The sequence below is a fragment of the Liolophura sinensis genome, chromosome 8 (genome assembly GCF_032854445.1).
Source record: "Liolophura sinensis isolate JHLJ2023 chromosome 8, CUHK_Ljap_v2, whole genome shotgun sequence".
Taxonomy (NCBI): Eukaryota; Metazoa; Mollusca; class Polyplacophora; order Chitonida; family Chitonidae; genus Liolophura; species Liolophura sinensis.
The window spans coordinates 54,800,973-54,828,868 of NC_088302.1; the positions used below are offsets into that span (position 1 = coordinate 54,800,973).

The 27,896-nt window shown below is 39.9% G+C and overlaps 1 protein-coding gene across 1 annotated transcript; it reads right to left on the minus strand.

Annotated features, from left to right (window-relative positions):
• Positions 1–2,581: 2,581 nt before the first annotated feature.
• Positions 2,582–27,543, minus strand: LOC135473691 (ubiquitin-associated protein 2-like). The gene is given in 27 exon segments (XM_064753556.1): positions 2,582–3,759; positions 4,922–5,089; positions 5,951–6,021; positions 6,382–6,468; positions 8,945–9,050; positions 10,101–10,282; positions 12,284–12,371; positions 12,667–12,738; positions 13,034–13,125; positions 14,093–14,261; positions 17,423–18,453; positions 18,786–18,891; positions 19,358–19,538; positions 20,543–20,706; positions 20,962–21,153; positions 22,696–22,822; positions 23,043–23,046; positions 23,481–23,616; positions 24,017–24,075; positions 24,312–24,400; positions 24,788–24,854; positions 25,207–25,529; positions 25,531–25,559; positions 25,996–26,106; positions 26,411–26,494; positions 27,393–27,429; positions 27,431–27,543. Coding segments are annotated over 27 exon segments (3,951 nt in total). The 5' UTR covers positions 27,511–27,543; the 3' UTR covers positions 2,582–3,663.
• Positions 27,544–27,896: the final 353 nt, after the last annotated feature.

Consider the following 27,896-nt stretch of genomic DNA (forward strand, 5'->3'; position numbering starts at 1 on the left):
ACCCACAGGCTGTGTGTCCCACTACATAAACCTGAAGAGTGTAGGTTCCGTTACATTAAGATGCAGGCAGAGCATCCCACTACATAAACATGCAGAATGAGTCTTCTGGTAAATAAACGTGAAAAGTGAGTGTTCTGCTACATCAATCTGCAGACCGTTACATCAATCTGCAGACCGCTACATCAATCTGCAGACCGCTACATCAATCTGCAGACCGCTACATAAACCTCAAGAGTGTGTGTGCCGCTACATAAACCTCAAGAGTGTGTTTTCCACTACATAAACATGCAGACTGAGTGTTCTACTGTATAAACATGCGGACTTGATGTTTTGCTATAGAAATCCCCAGACTGACTGTTCTGCTACATAAACCTGTAGACTGAGTGTTCTGGTACATACACAAGCTGACTGAATGTTTCGCTACATAAACCCACAGACTGAGCGTTCCGCTATATAAACCTGTAGACTGAGTGTTCTGCTACATAAACATGCAGACCTGATGTTCTGCTAAATAAACATGCAGACTGAGTGTTCTGCTACGTAAACCTCAAGATTATGTTCTGCTACAATAACATGCAGACTGAGTGTTCCACTACACAAACCTGTAGTGAATGTCCCGCTACATAAACCTGAAGTGTATTCCACTACATAAACAGGCTGACTTGATGTTTCGCTATAGAAACCCAAGACTGAGTGTTCCGCTACATAAACCTGCATAGTGAGTGTTCTGCTACACAAACATGCAGACTAAGTGTTCTGCTACAAAAACATGCAGACTTGATGTTCTGCTACATAAACATGCAGATTTGATGTTCTGCTACAATAACATTCAGACTGAGTGTTCCGCTACATAAACCTGTAGTGAATGTCCCGCTACATAAACCTGAAGTGTGTTCCCCTACATAAACATGCAAACTGAGTGTTCTGCTACATAAACATGCAGACTTGATGTTTTGCCATAGAAACCCCCAGACTGAGGGTTGCGCTACTGTAGACTGAGTGTTCCGCTACATAAACATGCAGACTTGATGTTTTGTCATAGAGTGAGTGCTTGGGGTTTAACGTCGTACTCAACAATTTTTCAGTCATATGACGGCGATTTTGCCATAGAAACCCCCAGATTGAGTGTTGCGCTACTGTAGACTGAGTGTTCTGTTACAAAAACATGCAGACTTGATGTTTCACTACATAAACCCCAGACTGAGTGTTGCGCTACATATATCTGCAGACTGAGTGTTCTGCTACATAAGCATGCAGACTTGATGTTTCGCTACAGAAACCCCCCGAGTGTTCCGCTACATAAACCTGTAGACTGAGTGTTCTGCTACATAAACATGCAGACTTGATGTTTTGCCATAGAAACCCCCCAGACTGTGTGTTGCGCTACTGTAGACTGAGTGTTCTGCTACATAAACATGCAGACTTGATGTTTTGCTATAGAAACCCGAATACTTAGCGTTCCGCTACAAAAAGCTGAGGAATGAGTGTTCTGTTACATAAACATGCAGACTTGATGTTTTGCTACAGAAACCCCAGACTGAGTGTTGCCCTACATACATCTGCAGACCGAGAGACAAACATACAGACTTGATGTTTCGCTACAGAAACCCCCGGACTGTTGTGCTACTGCAGACTGAGTGTTCTGCTACATAAACAAGCAGACTTGATGTTTCTCTACAGAAACCCCCAGACTGAGTCTTGCACTACATATATCTGCAGACTGAGTGTTCTGTTACATAAACATGCAGACTTGATGTTTTGCTACAGAAACCCCCCAGACCGAGTGTTACGCTACATATATCTGCAGACTGAGCGTTCCGCTACATATCTCTGCAAACTGAGTGTTCCTCATAAGAATTCTTCCCTCGTATGTCTCTCAGACTTATGAGTTGATGAATTGGGCAGCTCAGCATGTTATGGAAATGCTGGAGCTATGGCACAGTCCATGCAGTTTGCTTACAGGTCAGACTTATGAGCTGATGAATTGGGCAGCTCAGCAAGTTATGGAAATGTTGGAGTTATGGCACAGTCCATGCAGTTTACTTACAGGTCAGACTTATGAGTTGAGGAATTGGGCAGCTCAGCAGGTTATGGAAATGTTGGAGCTATGGCACAGTCCATGCAGTTTGCTTACAGGCCTATTTACAGATTATCATCATCGGCATGACGACAATAATGCTCTCTCTATCCCAGCTACCCAATATAAATACAGACAAGTTTCAATGACAACCATTTCCCAAATTTTTCGTAAAAACTAACCTGAATTGTTTTTGTCAACTTGTGGTGATGGTACAGCAGTGGTTTAACACCTTAGTATGTAGTGCAGTAGTCCTGAAAATATATTTGCCTTTGCCCTAACTAGATTTTTGGGGATGCACTTTGGGGCTTTTTGCTCAGTCTCCATTCCTTGAAGACATGTCTGTGACATGCAAGTATGTCAGATGTAGTAAAGTTCACAACTGTGTCAAAGGCCGATGGTTTACAACAGGCACTCTGATTTTCTTTGCCTATCACACCGAAAGTCACTGAGTATGGCAATAAACAGCAATCTAACACAAAGCCTCCCTGGGAGAAATTCATAACCAACACAGGTAGAGATGTTTCACAAAAAATGCACCAAGACAAAGCTTTTATTCTTAAATGCTAAAAGGACAAAGCTGTATCATAGGTCAATAACATACAATGTCACAGCACAAACTTCATACAAAATATTTATCAATGTATTATTTCCTTATGTAGTTCTCTAAAATGAATACTATATGGGATGGGAGGTAGCTGCCCATCCCCACAACACATCAGCCTTACTATACAATCACTATCACTATACAATATAGGTCCTTAATGAAACAGCTCAGGGTGAAAGGCAGCAGCTCATTGGAGTCATTTCCATATACATAAATCACCTACAAATGGGAAAACGAGAAGTCACTGTTTTTTGCTGGATAAAAAAGGGGCATAAACTCTGACTTGGATTAACTATCTTCAATCTGACCACGAAAAATGTGGTCTGTATAGCTGGGCAATTCCACTCGACAGATTACTGTCAAATTCATAATTTGTCCAAGGTGATTTTTTATAACAAACCCACGTCAGATCCTAAAAGCAGGAAAAAAAAATAGATAATTAAACTTCACTTCTCTTTGCCTGAGCATACTGTGTATCTGGTACCATTGTGGCAAAACACAATGTAAGGAAAATATACCACAAACTCTAAAACATGGCACTACAAAGTATATGGACTGAGTATAATGCTATCCAGAACGAGCAGTGCTCTGGTCTGCCTGCTGGTGAGAGGACAGCAGTACACTCAGCTTCAGCCTCATCACAAAGAACAATGTACAAACGTAGAAGAAAAAACTGTACAGTGGAAAAAGACGATAAAGATCTAAAGGTCAACTCCCCTATGTTTATAATAACAATCACAACAAGTCAGTGTTTCAAGCACAAATGATAGAATAGTTATTTTAGAGTTGTCTTTTTACATGAAAGGTACAGATAGGTACAATACAGACAGACTGTCACCTCTAGGACGAGGCGAGAAAAAGTTGAGAGTGAAAAACTCCTTTCTGGTGATCAGCAACATGTGCCCCTTCCCCTGGGGTAACTTAACGCAGCCTTTGTAAGGCAGGGATAGGTGCCATCACAGAGAGAGCTCAGCAGACTCTAGTTAGCTCCCCAATAGTTGGCATAAGGCTTGCTTCCTCCACTCTTGGGCTGGGTGCTTGAAGGCTGGGAGGCACGGCCAGACGAGCTGGAATCCTGTAACACAAATTAACACTCACATGTTCAGTTATCTGACGGTTGGTTTATGACTCACTCAATAAGAGTTTACTTTTACAGTGGGCTAAGAGCCAGGGAGAAACTACAAGGCCTTTTATTTCAGCTTAAGCAGGAGTGTGTGTGTATCCCTTTCTGAGCACCAGTGTTTCCACTGCTCTTTTATCTAGTGCTGCTTCACTATGACGACTTTCCAAAGGAAAGTAAGCAAGAAAACGGCAAAAGCCATTATAATGATGCACTAACCCTTTAATGCTGAATGCCAAGCGAGGAAGTTACAACATACTCTTTTTTTAAAGTCTTATGTGTGACCCGCCTTAGGATTGACCCTGGATTTACCACCCCAGAGCAGACGCACTGACAACTGTACTATCGGGGCTGGTCCCAATTATCCAGAGGCACAGACATTGCCAGCAAGCTCTGGACCTGAACACACATCAAAAGCTCTTGAATGTCGATCACTTTCCCTGGTAAAGCGTTGGTCAAGAGAGTATTCCCCAGTGAAGCGTTTCACCAATGATCATTAGAGTATTCCCTTGTGAAATTCCCCAGTACAACTGTTCAGTGTTGTTTAAAACAAAATTCCCTAGTGAAACAGTTCAGTGTTGTTTAAAACAAAATTCCCTAGAGAAACTCTTCAGTGCTGTTTAAAACAAAATTCCCTAGTGAAACTGTTCAGTGTTGTTTAAAACAAAATTTCCTAGTGAAACAGCTCAGTGTTGATCAAAAGAAAATTCCCTAGTGAAACAGTTCAGTGTTGTTCAAAAGGAAATTCCCTTGTGAAACATTTCAGTGTTGTTCAAAAGGAAATTCCCTTGTGTAACAGTTAAATATTGATAACAAGGAAATTCCCTAGTAAAACACTTCAGTGTTGTTCAAAAAAGAAATTCCATTGTGAAACAGTTAAGTGTTGTTCAAAAGAAAAATTCCCTTGTGAAACAGTTCAGTGTTGTTCAAAAGAAAATTACCTTGTGAAACAGTTAAATGTTGATCAAAAGGAAATTCCACTGTGAAACAGTTCAGTGTTGAACACAAGAGAATTCCCTAGTGAAAGTGTTGAGTGCTTATCACTAGAGTATTCCCTAGTTAAGCTGTTGAGCGGTGACTACACGCTGTTCAGGGTTGATGGGTATTGTTAGCATACCTGTTGCAGTGGGTGGTGGAGCATGGAGTGAGCCTGATGGGGAGGCATCATGGGCAGGTACTGGTGGTAAGGGTTGGTCGGGGCCATGGGACCCCCCTGGGTGCCAGACGTCATAGGTAGGTTGAACGAGTTGGGCGTGCCAGCATGAAACGCTTGCTTGTCAAATGCCTGCAAAACACATAAACAACTTCCTATATCACCGCAGGGATAGACACCAGTGCCTACATTAACCTGTGTAAATCAATATGGTAACTAACCTGTCTGTCATCTGCACTATCCTCAAAGTGTCAAAGCTGTACACAATAAGAACATGTTTCCTGTGATCTTCAAGTAATTCTGAACTCATATTGCATCATTATGTGGGATAATATACACCATAACATCTCAATTACCATAAATGTAACGAACACATCCACATGAACAGCATTCAAACTTCGCAAAGCAGCAATTTCTGAATTGTACGCCTCTATAGCCAGGGTGGCTGCTCTTCTCAAATAAGATCACCTTTTTCACAACTGTTGCTTATACATGTAGTTATAGTACAAATCTGTATTTCTGAAAGCTAAGCTGGGAAGAATGAAACAGATCTCAGGTCTATCCTACACCACAGCAGTATTACTGATAACACCTGCTTCCTCCAGTCTTGGGCCTGACTGTCACAGCTATACATGCATCTGCATTATACCGGTTATTAACATAGCAGAGACACAATACATCAACTAGTCAGGTTTACAGTGTCTGGAGTTGTGCTCCTGAAGATCTGCATGCACTTGTGGAGGATAAGCAGGAGATAATGGAAGATGTCACCCATCATACATCAACATGCAAAGCCATGGATCATGTTCAGACAGATCTTCAACCTGCTGTATAGCAATGCTGAAGGATCCTGTGACTTTATGCTTCAGCAGTCCTGAGTCTTCAAAAAGCAAACAATTTATAAACAAGGCGGACAGCCCATGTTGAGTCCGAGTAAGGGCAGGATTCTCCACTCTTAGTGGATTTGGTTGTAACAAAGTGTAAAGTACTTACGTTGACTTGTCCATGAGATTTGCTGTAACCTGCCAGATCTGTAGCAGACCCCGATCCAGATGTCACTGAGGCTGTGGAAAGAAGTGAAGTCATACAGAACACTGTCAAAAACATAATCAGACGACAGATGACTTCCACGTGGTGGAAAAGGACATCCTAGCACAGAATTGGTGCATTCTGAAACATTACTACAGCTTCAGAAATGTTTTACAGAATGTCATGCCGAGTTACAACTCCACCCCAAGTTTAATATAATGATCAAAGTAAATAAATGCTTCTGGAATACTATTTTACGATAAATTTAGCATAAAATACAGGACTCTAATTTTCCACCAGTGAGCCATTTTAAGGTTATGTGAAAAGCTGGTGAGAGAATCTGTAATACAGCCTCAACAAGGCTGTTTGCCATTAATCCTAACTCATCAACTTACACACAGATCCAGAGACTTTAGCCTGCGATGGCCCCACCCCTCCATAACCTTTACTGAAGTCCTGAGGCTGACTCAAATCATCATAACCTGGAACACAAATAAGGAAACATAAGCGTGGTTCATGCAAGCAGAGATTGTAGACATCAGAGACAAGTCTCCATTCCCCTAGACATTTCACGTTCCCGCAAGAAATTACTTTACCCTGCACATTTGGTTTTAATGTTGCAGGTAAGCATCTTCTGTTCACTTTTTTGATATTTGCCATCCATTTCGGTTCACTGCCAGCTAAGTGGGTACTAAACATGTATCACGGCAATGTGCATGGAAATAAAATCACACATGTCAGGAGCCTTCATCTAATCCGTTATAAACTAGATTGAAGACAACACAAACAGGAGAGCTTCAATGAAGGGGATAAATTGTGATTCTTCAAAACGATATATGTTAACAATGTATGCAGACAAATTTTGATGACACTATGCTGACTTAACCGACACATGAGTTTATCAACTCAGTCAAATGCAGTCAATTTCTAAATAGAATTATAAATATACATATGCAGCATCCCAAAATGTGTTAAAATGCTGGTAGGTTGTAAAACAATGCTAGAGTACAGCTCAGGCTAGAAGTCAAAACCAGAAAGGAGATCAGTGCGATCCTAGGTCTTGTAGACAGTTTGTAGAGGGTTTGTAAAGGGCCTTGAGACAGGCAGTCACTTGCAGTCTCTCAAAACTTGTTGCTGGGGCTGGATTCACTGCTGATGTGTAAATCTCTTTTTCCAGGTGGCAATTTGGCCAGCAACTGAGTATGTCTGTATAGACAATCAATGATGTAGGCTAATCTTGAAAACTTTGTGAACACACAAGTCAGATTAAAAACAAATACACCAGCTTTTTCGGGTTACTTGTTGAAAACACTGATTGTTGCGGCTAGGCCTACATGTATGTCAACGGTAAGTAGCATACATTGAAATGCTTGCAGTCTGGTAATGCCGGATTCTGACCTGAACATACGTGTTCTGGGTTATCTTTGTTTTTTAAAGTTCTTTTGACATGAGGCTAACATGATCTTTGCAGTAATATGAATACATGATGTTTGCAAACACGGACATGTCTGTAGATGGAACTATATTTGCGTCTTCGATGATAATTTTGCGCACCTCAGCACGTCTCAGACACAGCCCTGTTGAAGGTTTGTCACTCGCAGGAGGATTATTTAGTATCTCGGAGCACAATACGAGCAGTAAACAACTGATTTTAAGCTTAAGCTGTACTGTATGTGCATTTATCTGATTAGTATTCTAAGATACCATGAATGATAGATTTTCTGCTCTGACAGGACCAGTTTATTGGTTTGAGGACAGTCAAGCCACATGGCCCAGACAGCATAACATACTTCAAGCAGTCACAGTTAATTAGTACAACAGCAGCAATAGAAATGCAGACATTTAGAAAACATCTTGAGAAGTTGATCTATGTATGCATGTATGTATGGGTTTAACATCGTACTTAATTTATTTAACAACAGTTTTATGACGATGAGAGGTCATTATGTGTGTGCACATATACAGTGTCTTCTAGAAATTGTTAAGAAAATAACATTTCACATTTCATGCAAAGAGAGAGGATTGAGGTTAATGAGAGATTTTCCAGTTCCAACATCATTGTTCCCTTTGTGCCATAATGTTGCCTTATGGTATGTGAGGGCTAATGAGTGCATTTTAACATGGGAGGGTATACACAATGTTTAAAAAAAAACCCACTAAACTGAACATTCCAGGAAACAATGTCATTAATTATGGACAATATAAATCATTGATTGTACCGCCAATGTTAAAATGCATTGATTAGACCTCCCCTGGACCCCTGGAGTATGAGGTCAAGGCACAAAGGCCCATGATGTTACAATGACCAATCTCAAAACTTGTGTGTTGTTGGCACCCCCCCTCCCCCCCAATCAACAAGATAACTAATGACTAACAATAATTCTGTAGAAAACATGCATCCAGTCCAACTGAATACATGCTAAATTTAATAACTGAATAAATGCTAAACTTAATAACTGAATACATGCTAAACTTAATAACTGAATACATGCTAAACTTAATAACTGAATAACAAGGTATTCACAACCATGTACCAACTGAATACATGCTAAACTTCATAACTAAATACATGCTAAACTTAATAACTGAATAACAAGGTATTCACAACCATGTACCAACTGAATACATGCTTAACTTAATAACTAAATACATGCTAAACTTAATAACTGAATACATGCTAAACTTAATAACTGAATACATGTTAAACTTAATAACTAAATAACAAGGTATTCACAACCATGTACTGACCAAACTTTCCTATAACAAAATTCTCTAATTTTTAGAATGAGTTCAAACCATACAGTTGATATACTGCTCAATCTTTGTGAATCAGAGATTAGAAGAGTTAATAGTTCAGAGATATATTGTAAAAGAATTAATTAAAAGAGTCAAACAGTCAACAGTTGAGAAAGACTAACAGTTAGTTATTAGGAGGGATAAAACAGAAGGGCAACAGACCTCCCCTACCTTTCCCCCCTCCATACGAGTGAGAGCCGTAAGCTTTCTGATACTGATTTGTTCCCGTTGATCCCCCATGAGCTGCCGTATTTGTAACTGGAGGCATCTGCAACAAGAACAACACCGTGAAGCTCTTAAACATTTGTTATGAAATGTTGCAACACAACTGATCACATATTCATTGCTAAAGCTTAAATAACCATGATTTTCATGTAGTTCTGATATGGATGGTAACAAACAGGAAAGCTTTTTCCCCAGTCCGGAGTTAATTTTTAACCGAAATCAGTAATGCTTTCTGTTAACCCCAACATACATAACCTGAAACTCAAGATTTCAAAATTCTGACTGGATGGTATTAATCTTCCAGCGAATTTATGAATTTATGAGCTACTGATTGATACCAATGTTGTGTTTCAGGGTAACAACTGCCTTACATGTACATAAAAAGGTCTGCTTCAGAATCAAACAATCAGCATGTGCCATTCAGAAGAACGAAAGTCTTGGTAAAGTTTATTTCATCATCGCAGATCCAGCTGTCCATAAAGCAGGCAATACAACTGATACAACTGATTCATATCCTTCTTTTGTAATTCGTATTTATGACAATTAGAATGTAAACACTAGTACAACTTAGATCTGATAGCCAGGCTACCGCTTGACTGTAACATACGAATGTAAACCCTCAGCTTAATATATATCTCCTATTAAAGTCAAGAATGTTACAATTTATAGTAATTAATATGCACACAGCACTTCGCAGGAACATACCCCTTGCGTTACTGTGCCATGTATGCAAAACTTCAGCTCAATATATGTTGTAGCTTCGGAGATATCACTCCTGACATTTACTTTAATACTGATTCTAATACTCAATACACTAAGTCATGAACTTTGTACTGAATGGTAACTAATGTACACAGCGCATCAACGATGGAACATTCCCTCCATGTTATTGTGCTCTAAATGTGTGCAAAGCCAGAGCTCAATGCATGTAGCACTTTTTGAGATACCACCCCTAACATTCCTTTAGCTCTCATTGTACACCTGTACTCTGTACTTGTGAGCAAATCATATGCTGTATGTATTTGAATAACACATTCAGGACTATCCAGTACAGCTATCTCCAAGCAGACAAGGCAATTAGATATCTACTCACAAACATGGTATGAGGGTACTGGAAGCCCCCAGCAGGTAACATGGAGGGATAAGGGTAGTATCCGTAGCCTGGGTGAAGTGTGGGGTTCAGGTAGGGCTGCTGATGGGCGTTCTGGGACTGCTGTGGCTGTGTTGTGGGTACAGGAGACTGGGCCTCCACTCGGTTCAACTTCCCATCAGCACCTGCAAAGGTAGAATTACATAAGTGAAGGATTACATGAGGAGCACACAGGTAGATTGTAACTCAGACCCTGGACAGCATATACATCTACGGTACACATTCTGTAAGATGGTATGTGATTTTACAAAATAGCAAACACTTCTGGGAGACAATTTGTCAAACTGGACAGAACTGCCATGAACTGCACACAATGAGTACGATACCAATTATCCTTATCTCTCAGTATGAATAGATTTTATTTCCAAATCTGATTCAGAATCAAACAATCAACAAATTACATTCAGAAGAACGAAAGTCTTGATTAAGTTTGTTTCATCATCACAGATGGGGAAATGAGAGACCAGTTTCATGACTACATGAATTTTTATCAAGAAAAGACTATGGACAGCAGACTATACTGCATGCACATCGAAACTGCCTGGTACACTTTGTTTTTAATTGCTCTGCATTAAGAATATTATCACTTCTACATTATTGCAGATGAGCAAGTCTCTGATTGTCCTGAATGTGACAACTTGCAATAAATCTGATGCAATACTAGCATTATGTTGGGAGGAAACCCATGACAATCAGCAGCATGCTGACAGACATTCCCACTTACGACCTGAGAGGAACCAAGAGCCAAACTCGCAGTGACCGCATTTGTGGAAGGCTCCTGGGTTACGGCGCAGTGCTGGCGTGCTAAAACCCCTCGACCATAGCCAACATACTTGTCATGCTGAACACTAAAATGCAATGCCGACATCAGATATGAATGATGCCTCACCCACTTGTCAGATATGACTGATGCCCCACCCACTCATCAGATATGACTGATGCCCGACCCAGTCATCAGATATGACTAATGCCCCACCAGTCAACAGATATGATTGATGCCCCATCCACTCGTCAGATATGATTGATGCCTCACCCACTCATCAGATATGATTGATGCCCCACCCACTCTTCAGATATGATTGATGCCCCACCCAGTTATCAGATATGACTGATGCCTCATCCGCTCATCAGATATGACTGGTGCCCCACCCAGTCATCAGATATGACTGATGCCCCACCCACTCATCAGATATGACTGATGCCTCATCCGCTCATCAGATATGACTGGTGCCCCACCCACTCATCAGATATGATTGATGCCTCACCCACTCATCAGATATGACTGATGCCTCACCCACTCATCACATATGATTGATGTCTCACCCACTCAGATATGACTGATGCCTCACCCACTCATCAGATATGATTGATGCCTCACCCAGTTATCAGATATGACTGATGCCTCACCCACTCATCAGATATGATTGATGCCCCACCCACTCATCAGATATGATTGATGCCTCACCCACTCATCAGACATGATTGATGCCCCACCCACTCATCAGATATGACTGATGCCTCACCCACTCATCAGACATGATTGATGCCCCACCCACTCATCAGATATGATTAATGCCCGAACCAGATAGATGCTCCTCAGTTTTCTCTCGACCTACTCTAAATAAATCTTTGTGAAACATTTTCTTCAGATGCCCAAGTTATAATATATGTGAACTAAAATACCTAACATTCCTGACAGTTTACATGGTATAGTAGGACTGTTTTCACTTTCAGCAATGGAAAAGTTTGAACCTAAAACTCCACCATCCACTAAAAACGAAAATCTTGATTAAATTTGTTTCATCATCACAGATCAAGCTAGTTTGACTCAGCAACATGACCAGATAATGAACCATATGACCAGTTGAATGAACCACATTAGACAAGTGAACCACATAATTAACTGTGGCAGTTGGTGCACTATCCTTTGACATGTTAATGAGATTTTTCTAACTAAACATTCCCAGAAGTTTAAGTCTTGGGCATATAACTGTACAACAACTGGTCTGACAACTAGTCTATCTAAGTACGGTAGTCACTGCTTAATGTCAAGCACATGACCAAAACTCGTCTCTCTTATCTCATACATATCTTCACCATACAAGTAGTATCTAATTTGGCAATACCTGTATAGGGTACATTTCCTAATGTGGTTTGGTCACGGCCTGCCATCGTGGTTGGAGCACCAAAACTACTCATGTCATAGTAACTTCCCTGTAAAGAAACGATTTTAATTATCAGTGTGAAACTTAATCTGAAGTCACATTAACCGTTAGGGCTAAACCAGGTAAAGTGGATAAGTTGAAACAATCATTTTCTCCTACTAAAGAATCTGTATGCAAGGTTAATTAGGCAGTGGCACAATTCATACAAAGGGATATAACTGCTGACAAGTCAGGGAAGGCCATTTGCGCATACTATGAAAATTTTTTTTTATATTTTTTATGAACAATGACCTGGCCATCCACCAGGTTAAAAACATGCCAAAAACACTTAAAAATACCCTTACCAGAGCCACTCCCCTTTGCTGCAGTAACTGTAATTCATCATAACCAGGGTATAAAGGTTGTTGTTGCAAACTCTGAAGAAAGGTGAAGACAGAAGTTATACACCTGTGTCTGGCGTAACATTTGCGAAATAAAAGTCCACCAAATATCATAAAGGTGCACATGTGGATTATCTCTCATGGACACCACCAAATAATTCCTCTAACAGTCATGCACAAATTCCAAGTTACACATTGTTTGTATCCAATTAAATTTAATCCTGTACATCATGAAGATGATAAAAAAATAATTGTTTAGTTTCAAAAAACTGATTCATATCTGACACTCTTATCTTAACATCCTAGGAAGCAGATAAAATAGGACACTTACAAAGTAGGGTGGAATTCCTCCTTGAGTCATGTTCATGATGTACTGAGCATTCAACACAGGCACTCCGGGAGGCAAGTTAGGTGGGCCTTTGGCTGCATGTAAAAAAGTAACCAACTATACAATAAACTACAACAGACAATGTTCTGGCGTCATCAATTAGGCAATCTGGAGCATTAATGTTTGTTGAATTGTACAAAATAAGCTGGACAGCTGTTTCCCGGGCGCATGATCGAGACTTCATCTCTGCGGGATGTGACCGTGTTAAAGCATTATGACCCTCAGCAGTTACACAAAGTTCTGCAAAATCTGTGTATCTTATTCCACTCTTTGTGAGGTCGGCCACAATTTCAAGTCGAAAATTGCGAAAAATTTAAGAAATTGGATCAGTGTTGAATTTCGGGCTGTTGCTGGAGACTGTAGTGTTCTACCATAGGCACAAATGATCATGTTCTTGGTTTATCCCACACGTTATGTACTTGTGCACTGAGGCATCAATCGAAACAGCTATCTAGCTTATAATGATACACGACGACTGATCACAGTGGCACAACAATATATCTACATGAAAGGCATTTTAAGCCACACTTTACTCAACTGTAATTTCTCTTGTGTGACTTCATTTTATACAGCAAAAATGTTAATGATTTTTTTCAGATCACTTATATCTTGTTAAAAAAAAAAAAACTTTTATACTGGCATGTCAGTGAGAGAGTAATTTTCACTCTACTATAAAAACTGGGAGTTTTTAAAATACATTTATGTATTAAATCTTTTGCTTGAACCTGTCTGTTGCTGGTAAGATCATCCTTTATTATCTCATCATTTGTCAGTGTTATGATATAATGAACAACCATCAAAGTTTATTAGGAAGGAACTGTAAAGCCAGAAATGTGTAACGTACCACTATAATGTTTTTGAATTTCCTTGACATTTCTACACTAAACTCAATCACTTCTTTTTACTTTGTACCACAGCAGTGACAGTTTCAGAAATTGATAAAATGATATCGGAAAATCCTGCCTAATTTAAAACAACATTTTCGTAAGAGGTATTACTCACATGTGCTGCTTGAAGATAGATTTGTCTTTGAGGAGTTAATATTTGCAGACGTTGTCACGGTGATTGAAGAGCTGCCTCCTGTAGAGACGCTGGCAAGAGAACTGGATGTGCTTGTTGTTGTTGTTGTCAATCCAGTGGTTGTACTCGAGGATGTATGCTCATACGAATGCTGCAAACAAAGTAAACAATTGTTATTTACATTCAGTTTAACATTGTGCTCAAGAATATTTCATTCAAACATAAATCTTCATTCAGGAAACATACATTCCAGCTGTACAAAATAGTCAGCCAAGACAAGCTTCAGCCTAGAAATAACATGGGAATGATTCCACTCCATCGATCAAGTATGAACGTATCATGAACGATAAGTACTAAGAGTGACAAGGTGATGCCTGCATTTCAAAAACAAACTGACAAACCACTGACACTTGCCATGTGACAGGGGGCAAAATTGAGTTTACCTGTATCGGTTTTCATAGCAACATTTCTACTGAATATTCACAAATTTATTGTAAGATTGTGTGGTTTAAATTCTCTGCAGTAATTGCAATTCATCACTGGAAAAATGGCATCGGCATGGTTCATTTCCATGCTCTCAGTAAAAAGCGGGCTATGTTTTTTGCATCAACAAAACCGTTGGCCAGATTCTTTACTTTTATCAGCTGGATCAGAAGGTTTAGACTTGCAGGTTTTCGTAGACACAGTACTTTCACTTTCACAAAGTCTTTCACCTTAAACCCATCCATTTTTACAGACAGGTTATTTAGTTCACACAAAACAATTAGTATTGCACAATGGGCAAAACTTGCACATGCATGTTGAAAAAAACATTAGTTATCTCCCCTGATCAGCGTCACACACAATGCCAGTACTGAACATGTCTAATAGGCCAATTCGATCAGCGAAAGTGAATTTTAGTCCTCTTATTTTAACATTTAACATGCTTCTCTCACAAAATGAAACGTTTTAAACTGGACGTCTTACATATCAAGTAGGATTTTATTAAACCAAAGAAAAATCACACATAACCATTTCATGATACCTTGTATTACAGTGACTATGGAATAGTGGTCTGCCTAGTGAAAGTCTGGACTCTTTCAGATTCAAATCTCTCCTTTATGATAGAGATACATGTAATTTTTTGGAGTTATGCCTTAAAATTACGCAATAAAAGCTGAAATTTTTCTAACTGAATAGCATTTCTTAAAATTTAGGATGCCAAGAAATTTACTAACTGCCCAAATGAAAGTAACTTAAGAGACATGCTGGTGACACCAAAATATAGCTTTCATCACTGAAAATTATAGGAAAAAAAGGATGCAAATTTCAGATGAAAAGGTGTGTAAAGTCAGTTGTAAATATGACTAATTTTTCTTTAGATAGAAATGGACATTAAAAATAATTTTTGCATGGTGGGTATTTGGCACCACCTTTTTATATAAAGTAAAAGCTGTAAACACTGACACCTAAAAACCAGCATCTGTCAACACCGACCATGCTGCTTGGTAAACTTCTATCTCCATTAGAACAACTGTTATTTTTACTGAATAAGCTGACACTTGTCTGCTGTTCATACCGCCTGCAATTGCCAGTTGTCACTGCAAACAGTGCATGTCAATCCACCTTACTGTGTTTGTAATCCAGCACAACATGCTGCTGTCCAACTCCCACACAGCCATTTATCAATGCTTGGGGTCGGAAAGGGCGCAGAAGGGAGATATCCTCTTAGCTAACAGCTTCTCTAGTTAATGAAGACATTCTTGTTAAGCTGATTTTGATCAGTACACATCTCTTGGTCTTAATCTTTACATGAGGGAATATTGAGCAATTGATTTAGAATGTCAAATTACAAACGTACCTAACCCTAGTAATGTAATGTGTACAAACACTCATGTGTATGTCTACAAGTCAAATGTTTTGGGTACAAATTCTTGCGCCACCAATGCTGCAGACATTATTTTGCCGAGAAAAGCGCGCTCAGCAACAAGAGCTGATATAAAAAGATGGAATAAACAGGTCACCATTCGAAAAACCCTTTGTGTGCTACATTTAAACGATATTAATTTGCAAGTTGGGGGCTTCCTACTAAATCCTGATAGTGAATGCTAAAATAGTGGATCTGATACTAAAAACGAAATCAGATTTCATTTTCTTCTGTGTTTGGCATACGCTCATATTTTTTACATGTTTGGTGTACAGCTCTGACATAATGCAGTATGCTTGCTTTCTGTCACTTTGTTTCCTATATTTCACTGAATCCATCATGGCTGACCGACCTGCTGCCAGTAAAATTTATTTATTTGACTGATATTTTATACTGTACTCAAGAATATTTCACTTATAAGACAGGACCCAGCATTATGGTGAGAGGACTGCCAGAAGAGACGTGTGGAAATGTCCGACTAAAAAGTTACACTAATTCAGATTTACAAGACTTTCCCAAAACTAACACAAAGCTTGGCAATAAAAGTTCACCGTTGTACGCACTACGGGCAGTGATATCCCAAAATGTGAGACAGTAAAAGTGAAATGTAGATGGCAACACCGGACTACGCCAAGTTAAATCATCTACTAAAGAATATATATCAAAAACTGGGTTTTTGAAAGTTTCACACATATTGAAATGGTCAGAGACATTTCGGTAACAAACTACTTATCAGCTATCACCTCGTCATACAATGTCCACTGCAGTAAACAGGAGGAGGTTACCAGCATGAATTTTCTGAATGGAATATTGTGTGGAATAAAAATACCTATCACGATACTTGTGTATCCAACATTTTTAACCTCCATGAGCAATTCATTTTTCTCATGTATGTGGTTTGTCGGTTTGCCACACACTTGGCTCAGCCACATCAGACGTATTTATTTATTTGATGGGTGTTTTACGCTGCAGACGTTCCCATGTAGGGCCGGAGAGGAAGCCAGCATGAACTGGACTTGAACTCACAGCGACTGCATTGGTGAGGGAATCAGAGGTCATCACGCTGCGCTACGGCATTGACCAACTGAGCCATGGAGGCCCCCATACATCAGACATAAGTTAAGGCTACATCATAGATTAAAACACATAAATCTCACATGTTTCAACCAACTTCCTGTGCAGCACAGTGCTGTTTCAAAAATAAAGCTACAGGTAGCAATTTATGCAGATTCAGATCAACATAAACTGGGGAAAAAAAAAAAAAAGCACACATAACCCACAAATACAACTGGATAACTGCAAAGCCAAAACCCTGAAACAAAGAAAAAACACAAACATACTAACTCCAAATGGATAAGCCAACTGTGCACAGATTAGAGATTCCAATGAAATAAATCAATATGTACCTGGCTAACTTGGTGGTTGTCCACTGTGGAGTCTTTGACAGTCATCTTTGAAAGGCTATCACTGAGTTTGCCTGCAGTCAGAGGAGAAGTCTGCAAGGACTGGTGATTAGTTGAGCTATAAGCTTGCTGAGCGTACGCTGACCCGCCATGTGAGCTATCTCGGGGATAGTTTGATGAGCCTGATGTCTGGCTATCACGTCCGTACGCCGACCCTGCAGACTGGGAGTCTCTGTGGTATGTGTTAGCTGACTGACTGTCCCGGGAGTACCCTGAGCTACTGCCCCCATCTCTGGGGTAGCCTGCTGACTGAGAGTCTCTCTGGTAAGAGGAACTAGCACTTTGAGCCTCTCTTTGGTATGACCCAGACTGGCCATCTCGTGAATAGGCAACACTTGATGATTGTCCGTCACGCTGGTAATTACCAGGCTGGGAGTCTCTGGCATACGTACTACTGGATTGGTTATCACGCGCGTATGGGCTGCCAGACTGACTGTCCCTCTGAAAGGGCCCAGTCTGTGGGCTCTGGTAGGCTGACCCACTGGTCTGTCCGTCTCTTTGGTATGATGACACATTTGGCTGACTGTCTCTCTGGTACGACGGACCTGTCTGACTCTCCCGCGGAAACGAGCCACTCGTCTGAGAATCAAGAGCATACGACGAGTTTGATGACTGTGAAACACTCGTTTGAAAAGATGCACCGGATTGGCTGTCCCTTGAAGGGTAGCTTGTATTCTGGAAGGAGCCCGTCGAGGTGACGCTTTGATACAATGAGTTTTGGTTGGACTGACTGGAGAAGCCAGTTTGACTCTGGAATGCAGCACCAGACTGGTAGTTTGGGTATTGGTTCTGGGTTGACTGGTACTGGTTTGGAGTAGTCTGATACTGGGTTTGTGAGTTTGGATACTGAGTGCCTGAGGAATGAGTATAGTTCTGGGAGGCATTGATGCCCCCTGACTTGTAGCTGGAGGACTGGTAACTCGCTGACTGTCCATACAACCCACTGCTGTCTGCACTGTTTGATGCCAGCGATCCTGAAACACAACAGCAAACACTGAAAACCTGGCCCAACGAAAATCAATCGTAACAATTCCTGATCAAACCAATGAATGAAACCACTATCAAAGATATACCGTTTTAGTCAGTTCCATTTCTAAAAAAAATACTGTATTTTCTCACTCTTCTCACATATCTGTAGCAATTTAAGTGTAAAAACTGAAATTGGAAAGAATCTTCTGGTATATTATGGTTCTTTGGTGCATTTACACTGTAAAATATCATATGCCCAGAGTGAACCAGTCAAAAAAGGTACACGAGAGATAAAACTGAATGGGCACTGCACAAAGCTATGCTTCTGAGGGCAAACCTTGTAGGGCATTGGCTGTCTGACCGGAGCGCTGTGAGCTGACCAGTGGACTGGTCTTCAGATCTGACTGAGAGGAGGGAAATGGAATTGGCTCCGGCGAGTTGATCTGTAACATCACACATGTTCAACATAGTGGTTACTGAAGTTTTCTGTTATGTTTCCTGGTATTTCCTACACTACTCTGACATTATCAGGAATTTGTCTCCATGAAGCAGGCCTGTCTCATTGAAGTATTATCTCCTGTCACACATCTCGTCCAGAAGGTACAAATATTGTACCATGACATATCACATGAAAATATACTAAACATTGTTACATTTGAAGAACACAAGCCAGTCAGGTACAAATGTAAGTCTTCCAGAAACACCCTACATGTGGAGGAACAGGAAAAGGTCAAGAAACATCTCAGCAGTGTCAAAAGTTCAAATCAATCTCTCAAATAAATTATACAAGAATAAATGTCCAAAAACTGGTAGTACAGAAAAGAATATCTTACAGGCTGTGCCATCAAATCTACGAAACGATAAATGTATCTCATCTGTTTATGAAGCATCTGCTAGATTCATGCCTACCTCTTTTTTTGTGGGCGTGGTGGAGTAGGAAGCAGCAGGGAACATGCCACCCCTGGGTGAAGTCTGGTCGAGTCCTGGAATACCTGAGGACTTGTTTGGGGTTGTGGCTGCCCTCATGGCCGACAGACTGGCCTCAGAATTTGTCACCTGATCCATGTGATTGGTCAAGCCTGGAGCGCCACTGTTCACATGAATGAAAATGATAACCATCAAGACACAGTCACAAGTCTATGGATTTAATTCACATTCCACCCATATCTCTATCTGAGTTAACAGTCGGTACGTTTGTGGGTTGAGGATGCCAAATAGATTATCTACCAGGCACCTGACAAATATGCTGATCGACTAGACCAGCCAGTACGTGCCACCTCACACGTAATTTATCTCACCTGAATAAGTCTAAATGAATGATTATGGCTTAAAGACACCTTGGCAATATTCCATCTTTATTATTTATATAAAGGTGAAATGTCAAGACTTCCTGCACTGATATCGCTGGCTAGAGTTAAATATCAAGTTTGTTATTACACACCCCAGCCCCAGGACGTCACAATGAAACATTTTGTTTAATGACGTTCCAATCCGAGCTTAGCAGAATGATGTCAAAATACAAGTTCAGTCAACTTTAACATTTCTTACGTCACGCAACAAGACATGATGTCCTACAAGACATTATGTGCGATGTCACCCTATAAGTACAAGTCTGTGAAGGTCTACAGCCAAAAACATTGCTGAAACTTGCTTTCTTTTGTCAAAATATAAAAAATAAATAGAATATTGCACATTGAAGGTTGAACATCATAAATATTTTTGAGAAAGGAGGAAATTTTTCTAGAAAAATATTTTTGATATTCAACTTTCACAGTGCACTTTCCTCAACATATATTATTGCAAGAACACAGTTTCAACCAAGTGACTCCTTTTAAACAGTTTTCCACACAACAATGATCACATCCAAAATAAATCAAACCAATCTGAACAGCTCGCATAGTAATAACAAACCTAGTATATGTACACATTTTTCACACCAGGTGAAACCATTAACACAAACAATAATAATCTACCACACAGGCCTATTCTGCAGAAGTAAAACGTTTTACTTAACTTCTAACACTGACATTTTGATAGTTGATATTTAAAGAAAGAAGGAAGTAGACAGTAACAAAATCTTTAGTATTCACACACATTTGATACCTGGCAGTAGAGGTGGTGGACACGGTGTAACTGTTTGTTCCAACGCTATCTGAGCCGCCGAAACTAAAGGAATCAGCACCAAATTCTAAGTTACCAAACTGCACATCAAGGGAGGTAACCATATGGCCAGGCATCTCCACTGCTGAAGCAGGAATCTGGGTCAACAGAGATAAAACTTCAGTTAATTAAATTTGTCAGATGTTTGGTAATACAAGTCTTGAGATTACCTTAAAATTTCAGATTCTAGCATGCAAAGATAAAGTTACAGGACTAAAATATATTAAGTGTTTTCAAATGTTAATTCAAATGAAAGCATTATTTACATTTTCTTCATGTGCAGAAGCATACTTTTTCAGTAGGAATCCAACGAATCACGATGCATGGCCTCACAGAAACCATCCATGTATTACCTTAGAAGGTGGAGGTAATTTGCTCTTCTGTGGCTTGGGTCTCTGTTGTAGGGAAACTGTGGGGTTACCAGGCTGGGCGGCAGGGAGTCGCACTGTCTGCTGGAGTGCTGACAGGGAACTGCCCAGAGAGGCTAACTGATTAACAGTAGAGTTCTGGGAGGACTCAAGGTTTGGTCGACTCGAGGAGCCAATCTGAAATAGCCCCATACATTCATCAAGTAACTACATACAAAGAAATCACATTAGGTCTGAAACGCCCAAAATAGACAAAATATAAGTCATTTGTGGACGGTAAGAATCTTTCATCTATACATTTAAAGCGTCAAATTACAACTAGAAGATCCATCACAGTTTATTTGATAGCAGTTAAATGGCATCGGGGGTCCACAGAAGTCGAGCCAATATTCGGTCCATTAATTGACTGAAAAAACTCAACTGGCACTTTTTATTCAATTTGACGTTTTTTTGAAAGAAACATTCAAAATTTTACACAAACTCAATTTGAACATATCCAAAGTTCCGCAAAGCGAAGTGTTCACGCTATGAGTTATCTCCCTTTTATGGAAATCGTTACGACCCTCTGAGTTGATTAAATTTAAGAAGGCAAATTTTGGAAGTGGAGGGGCGTATGAAATCTAAGATGACACATAGTAAGCTTCTTTGGTCTCTGCCAAATCAGTTTCCACAAATAATTTGACCTACTTCAGCTTCTGATCATTCTGTTTTTGACTTTAGTTCAGTGTGAATGACTGTATGTAAGCACACCCAGCCTGCCTAATTTCCTCCCCCTGACGCCAGTATAATATCAGTGCTAATATCTTCAGCTCATTACAAGGCAAACACGCAGACTGCCTCCAGGTTTCGTTTTCGGTAGACTGATATTTTATAAATGGCTAATTGCAGTGAAATTAAAACCTTCTTTGCCAAATATGAACATTTACCAGGCATCGCTTCGCTATAAAAGCATGTTTTTGTTCAAAGAATGAACATGTAGAGAGATTCATTGAGTTTGTTTCCCACGTATCGACCACCACTTTCTAGTCAAAATCGAGTTTTTCATTCAACTCAAATGGACTTTTCTTTTGTTTTGGCTGACCGTTTGAGATAAAAATATTGAATATTTTTGTACGTTACTTTTATTTACTTCATTTTATTTCATTTAGTAAAGTAATTGTCAATGCTTATATATCAACTCAAGCTGGCCTCCTTGTTGATACTGCAAACCGATAATCGTTGCACTTTGCAGTTACTGTTACGTTCATTTCAAGGTACCAGTCCAGTCAAGTGTGAAGGCCTGCCCAGAAAACTTATAACCTAGAGCAACAGTCTAAATGAAGTAAATGAAAGTAACGTACAAAAAATATTCCATTCTGACTCTCGAACGGTCGATCGAAACAAAAAAACTCAATTCGCTAGAAAGAAAAACTCAATTTTGCCTAGAAAGTGGTGGCTGGTACGTGGGAAAATGACCCCTGGGCACACTCAAGAATTTTACACTTATACAATGGCTGTCAGGTTTATGGGTGAAGGAAAAGATCCATCTTAAAATCACTTCGTCTTTGTCAATAACAATATTAGATCAACAAGTCAGATAACTTTGTACCTTTGCAACACAACAATTATTCCATCAAGTCTATAAATGTGCGCAGAAAGGAGCCTAAAGGGCTGAGGAGCAGTTCATGCAAATTAGACTGCAAATTAGACTGAATATTGTACCATACAGCAGAAACTTACCCCAATGGAATTCTTAATAGACTCCGTGGCTTCTTTGTTATACTGCGTGATAAACTGAGACTCTGTCACTCTATTGACAACACCCACATCATTGGCTGGTTTCTGTAACAATGCTCCTATGTCTAACCTGCAACAACACCACCATTAGTCAGTATATAGGAGTTCGGACATACGTTAATATACACATAATTACAACAAAAAGCTGTTCATAATTTGTTCTTTTTTTAAAGGTTTATGCAGAATCTTGTCAAATGCAACCATCTCCATTTGAATTTCAACAAAATTCTATTTTGAACACAGCTAAACTTATTTTACCTAATGAATAATCCAGATCAACATTTATATACATCTCTGTGGAGATACAGGATCTATTTTATACTCCAAAATCCTCAGCAAAACTGTGCTGCTCTCATACATGTACCTGTATTTTGTTTCGCTTATTTGCTTGGTGTTTTACTCTGTACTCTTTTTTCAAGCTGTACACTGACTTTTTCTTACAAATATTTCACTTATACAACAGCTGTCAGCATTATAGTAGGAGGAATCCGGGCAGAGCCTATGGGAAACTGGTTGCCGGCAGGCCTTCCCATGTACGGCTGGAGGGGAAATCAGCATGAGCTGGATTTGAGCTCAGAGCGACCGCATTGGTGAGAGACTCCTGTGCCACTGCACACAGATGTACCTGTATGAATTTGTATCCAAACTGAGCCATCTAAATCAACCTACAAGAGACCGCCTACACATTATAAGTACACATGCCACACTGCAGTGACGCTGGGACTGACCTCTGAGGTAAGGAGTTGCTGTGAGGGAGGGCATTGGTTGTGTCTGGGAGCACTTGAGGGTCGGCTGGTCAGCAGGTTCAGAGCCTCCTGGCCCACCCTGTATCGAGGTTGATGTGAACACCTTTGTCTCTGTCAGCTGAAAGATAACACAAACTATAAACATGGTGCATTCTCTGAAACACACAGCCTCTGAATATCAGCTAAAGATGATGATTCATCCATTAATATGTGAAATGTCATCCTAAAACAAGAGAACTATTCACATGTAATTTATCTATTTGATTGTTCTTTAACACCATACTCAAGAATGTTTTATCAAAAGCTGTGTGGTAACTTTTACCAGTGGAAAAACAGGAACAGGTTTAAACCTGCACCTGTTGTGTCCTTGTGTTTGGTTGAGGAACACCTTAACCACTCCGCCACAGCCTGCTCCCTCCATTACACATTTGAGACAGATCGTGCCAATATAGGTAGTGATGAGAATGGCATCCCATGTCACGGTGCAATAAGTATAGAGTAGGAGGAATTATACTCACACTTCCTGTCCAAGAGTCATCGTTCCAATCTTCTGGTCCCATAGAATCTCCCCACATGACTACAAAACAAAATTTCAGGTTAGTGGCATCTCCATAAACATATTCCACAAGAAGATCAAGAAACAAGTGAAAAAACTTGGATATATTCACTACAGTATCAGGGGATCACAAACACTTAATGTACATATTACTCTCCTTTTATAACAAAAAAATATTAGCATTAACCAAATATCAACAACTCTTTTGTTTACATTGTTCCATTCACTTTTTATGAGTGCATTTTACATCCACCCACCTTGATTTTCTTTCTCTGCATTTTCAGCAGTTTCATTTGTCCATGTGTCAATTTGTGGGCCCTTCTCATAGCGAGGACTTCGAAAGTTTCTGATCAAGCAATGATCAAGACCATTTTGTTGAGAATTACAAACAGAAACACATGCTTCAGAAACTGGCTGAAATTCTATATTAATAAATGATTATAGATTAATGGCAATTCAACATATAATTCTGATTGATAGACACCTCTATCTAATGCCAAAATCAGATGCAATGTTAGGACATCACTATCTAACACAAAACATATTTCTTCACATATTTCGCTATCAGCTTGATATGTTAAGGATCCATGCAGGGAATTTACCCGTCATACACATATCATCTGTAAAATCAACTCTTTATCCTTAATCTTATTGCTCCTTCCCAATTTTGAAGACAGGGGTCTTAAGAGCTAGGATTATTCAAAGGCAGGAAAATCTGTATCTGTTATCTCACCTGGCAGTGTCGCCGCCCCTCCCACCTCCACCTCCTCGTCCACCCCTTCTCCCTGGTCCATTCACACCTGTTCACAATCAACAGTGGAAAACATGTAATCTGAGCCACTTCATAAAAATTCGGCTATCAAGAGAAACACTACGACAACTTAACACAGAGATGAGCACAGCCACAAGTACAATGGGCAGATGAATGTCTTTAGGTTACATGCCCTTGACACAGTCTTAAAATTTAACTTTTACACTGACTTAAATACAAACACTAGAGAATAACATCAAATGATTTTGGCAAAACACATGACCAACATGAAGTTGTTGATACCAAAAATTTGGGAAAATCACTTCAAAGTTAATAAAGATGAAATTTACAGGCTAAAATAGTAAATGTGTGTGCTTCGGTCATGTATCACCTATTCCTACCTCGTCCTCGGCCACGCCCCCTTTCTCTACCGCCTTCTTCGGGCTTCCTGTCGTTCTCTTGGTCGTTGTCTCGCCACATGAGATCTCCACCCCGCTCTCTGCCCCTGCCCCGGGAGAGGCGTGGTGGGCGCGTGTCTCGGCGGCCGCGTCGTGAACTGCTTTCATTGCGCGTGTAGTCAGACCCATCCTTGTCGCGGTCCCTGTCCGCATCTCGCTCTCCTCGGCCCCGTGGATGGTTCTCTGATCTGTCAGGCTTGCTGTCTCCTGCGTGGTTGTAGTGTGAAGAGTCTCCACCTTTTTGGGCATTAGCTGGCTGCCGTTTTTTTCTTCTTTCCAGGTTCCTTCCATTCTCCCTGACAAACAGGATTAGCATAAAATTGATATCACCTGACAGTGTGACAATCATAACAAATGTTTCATAGAAACCAACTAAGACGTGTATATTTATTTACATATATATTTGATCGGTGTTTTACATTATACTCAAGAGTATTTCATTTATGCAACAGTGGCCAGTGTTATGGTGCGAGGAATATGGAGTATGACAAGACTTCCACACAAATAAACCATCTCAGCTTTGACACTACAAGGTAAAATCTTGCAGATCATGGTTAACGTGTATTGCAAAAACTCCAACAATTCTACCACTTAGCACTTTAGGGTAGGGTTTTTCCTGAAGACTGCATGCATTATAAATGCCGACTAATATTACCGATCAAACCTTAAGTCCTGATTTCTGAAGATAAATTTGATCAGTTCAGTTGGCACTGATGGCAATGCTATACTCACTTGGTCGCTGTCTCCTTCCATTAACAAAAGGTAGGTTCTATTCAGATCATTCTCACAGTCATGTAGCGCAATGGCTATATCGTCAAAATTCTTCCCAGTCAGCTCTGCTAACTACAAAAAAACAAACCACACAAAGGATGACTCAATAGCATTTTACAACATAGGGTTAATTCACTCGGCCTATATCACAACCAACCCACTAGTTACATTTACATTTATTAAGACAGCACAGACTTAGTTAACTTCTCATTACCACACATTCAAAATGCCAAGTTTTGCAGTGTCATGTGAAAACAAAGAGATATACAGTATATTCATGATACCTATGTTACTTTATACAATGAACTTGCTTGGTTTTAACTGGTAATTTATCTACATGTAATGGCTATGCCTATTTGTCAATAATATACCTTACCTCTCGTAGTTTCTTTTCCAGCTCTTCATCTGCTCCTGACTTATCAGGGATCATCTGTGCTAATCGCATCTGCTCAGGTGTGGCCTACAACAACAATGCAACACATGATCTCAATAATTTCAACATTCTAACCTTACATCATATTAATTTACTAAACAAGTTAATTCTGACAAGTTTCAATGAGAAGAAAATACTTATTTCATCAGAGATACTGTAAAGGAATGAAGGCTTAAGACTTAATGTCACGTCTGCAATATTTCAGCGACGATGTGATGGGAACACGACCAAGATTGTCTTTAAGGAAAGATACAGTGACACAATAGTGTCTTGGTATTCCGTCAAAATTATTCCACTAACAAAAACAGTCAAATCAAGGTTATACCCGACATTTCTGCGTATATTTACTTATGCAATATTTTTATTTAGTTACACCATGTTGGCAGAAGACAAGCACTTCTCAGCTTACTAAGGCCCCCTCAACTGTGAGAACAAGAGACTTTTTTTTTTTTTTTGATTGGTGTTTTACGCCGTACTCAAGAATATTTCACTTATACGACGGCGGCCAGCATTATGGTGGGTGAAAACCGGGCACAGCAGGTTGCTGGCAGACCTTCCCACGTAAGGCCGGAGTGGAAGCCAGCATGAGCTGGTCTTGAACTCACAGCGACCGCATTGGTGAGAGGCTTCTGGGTCACTACGCTGCGCTAGTGCGCTAACCGACTGAGCCACGGAGGCCCCGAAAGAATTCACAAATTCAATGTGCAAGGGTAAGATTGAATAAACCACTTGCCATAGAGATTTACAGACATCCACTCGGCCCTCATTCACATGATCTGCTCCCTAACCTGTGAGAGAGGCTCCTAAGTGACTGTGCTGCACTAACATGCTAACCACTAGGCCATGGCCCCTTTCTGATGTAAGACTAATTTCCACTCAAAATGACCCTCTTTATACATAATAGATCACCTCAAATTTCACATACCTGCAATTTTGAAGGCAATCCATCTGTTTTTTGAATTCTGAGTTGCATTTGTCTTTGCTGTTTTGTCTTTACTACTCCTACTGTTAGCACGCGAGGTGCCCGAAGCTCCACTCATCATATACAGTATTTACAACACTATATTTACAAAGTCTGAAATGGAAGAGGACAACCAAATTTCACAAATGACATTCTAAAATTGAGAGCAATGCAATAATGGCTACAAATCTGCAAAAACACTCATTGTATAATGTACAAGTGTAAACTACATGATGGTACTAACTTCTGAATCATGTACAAGGCATAAACATCATAAACGAACACTGTAATTATACAGAACCCAAATGGAAAGAGAACAAGCATTTTTGCACATTTGAATTGCTTCCGCAAATCACTGATCAGAGACTCAATGTAGCATCCAACTACAGAAAGGTGAATGCTAACGAAGAGGTACAGATCAAAATCTGCTGATCCATATTCTAAAATTTGAACTTAACTTCTCTAGTC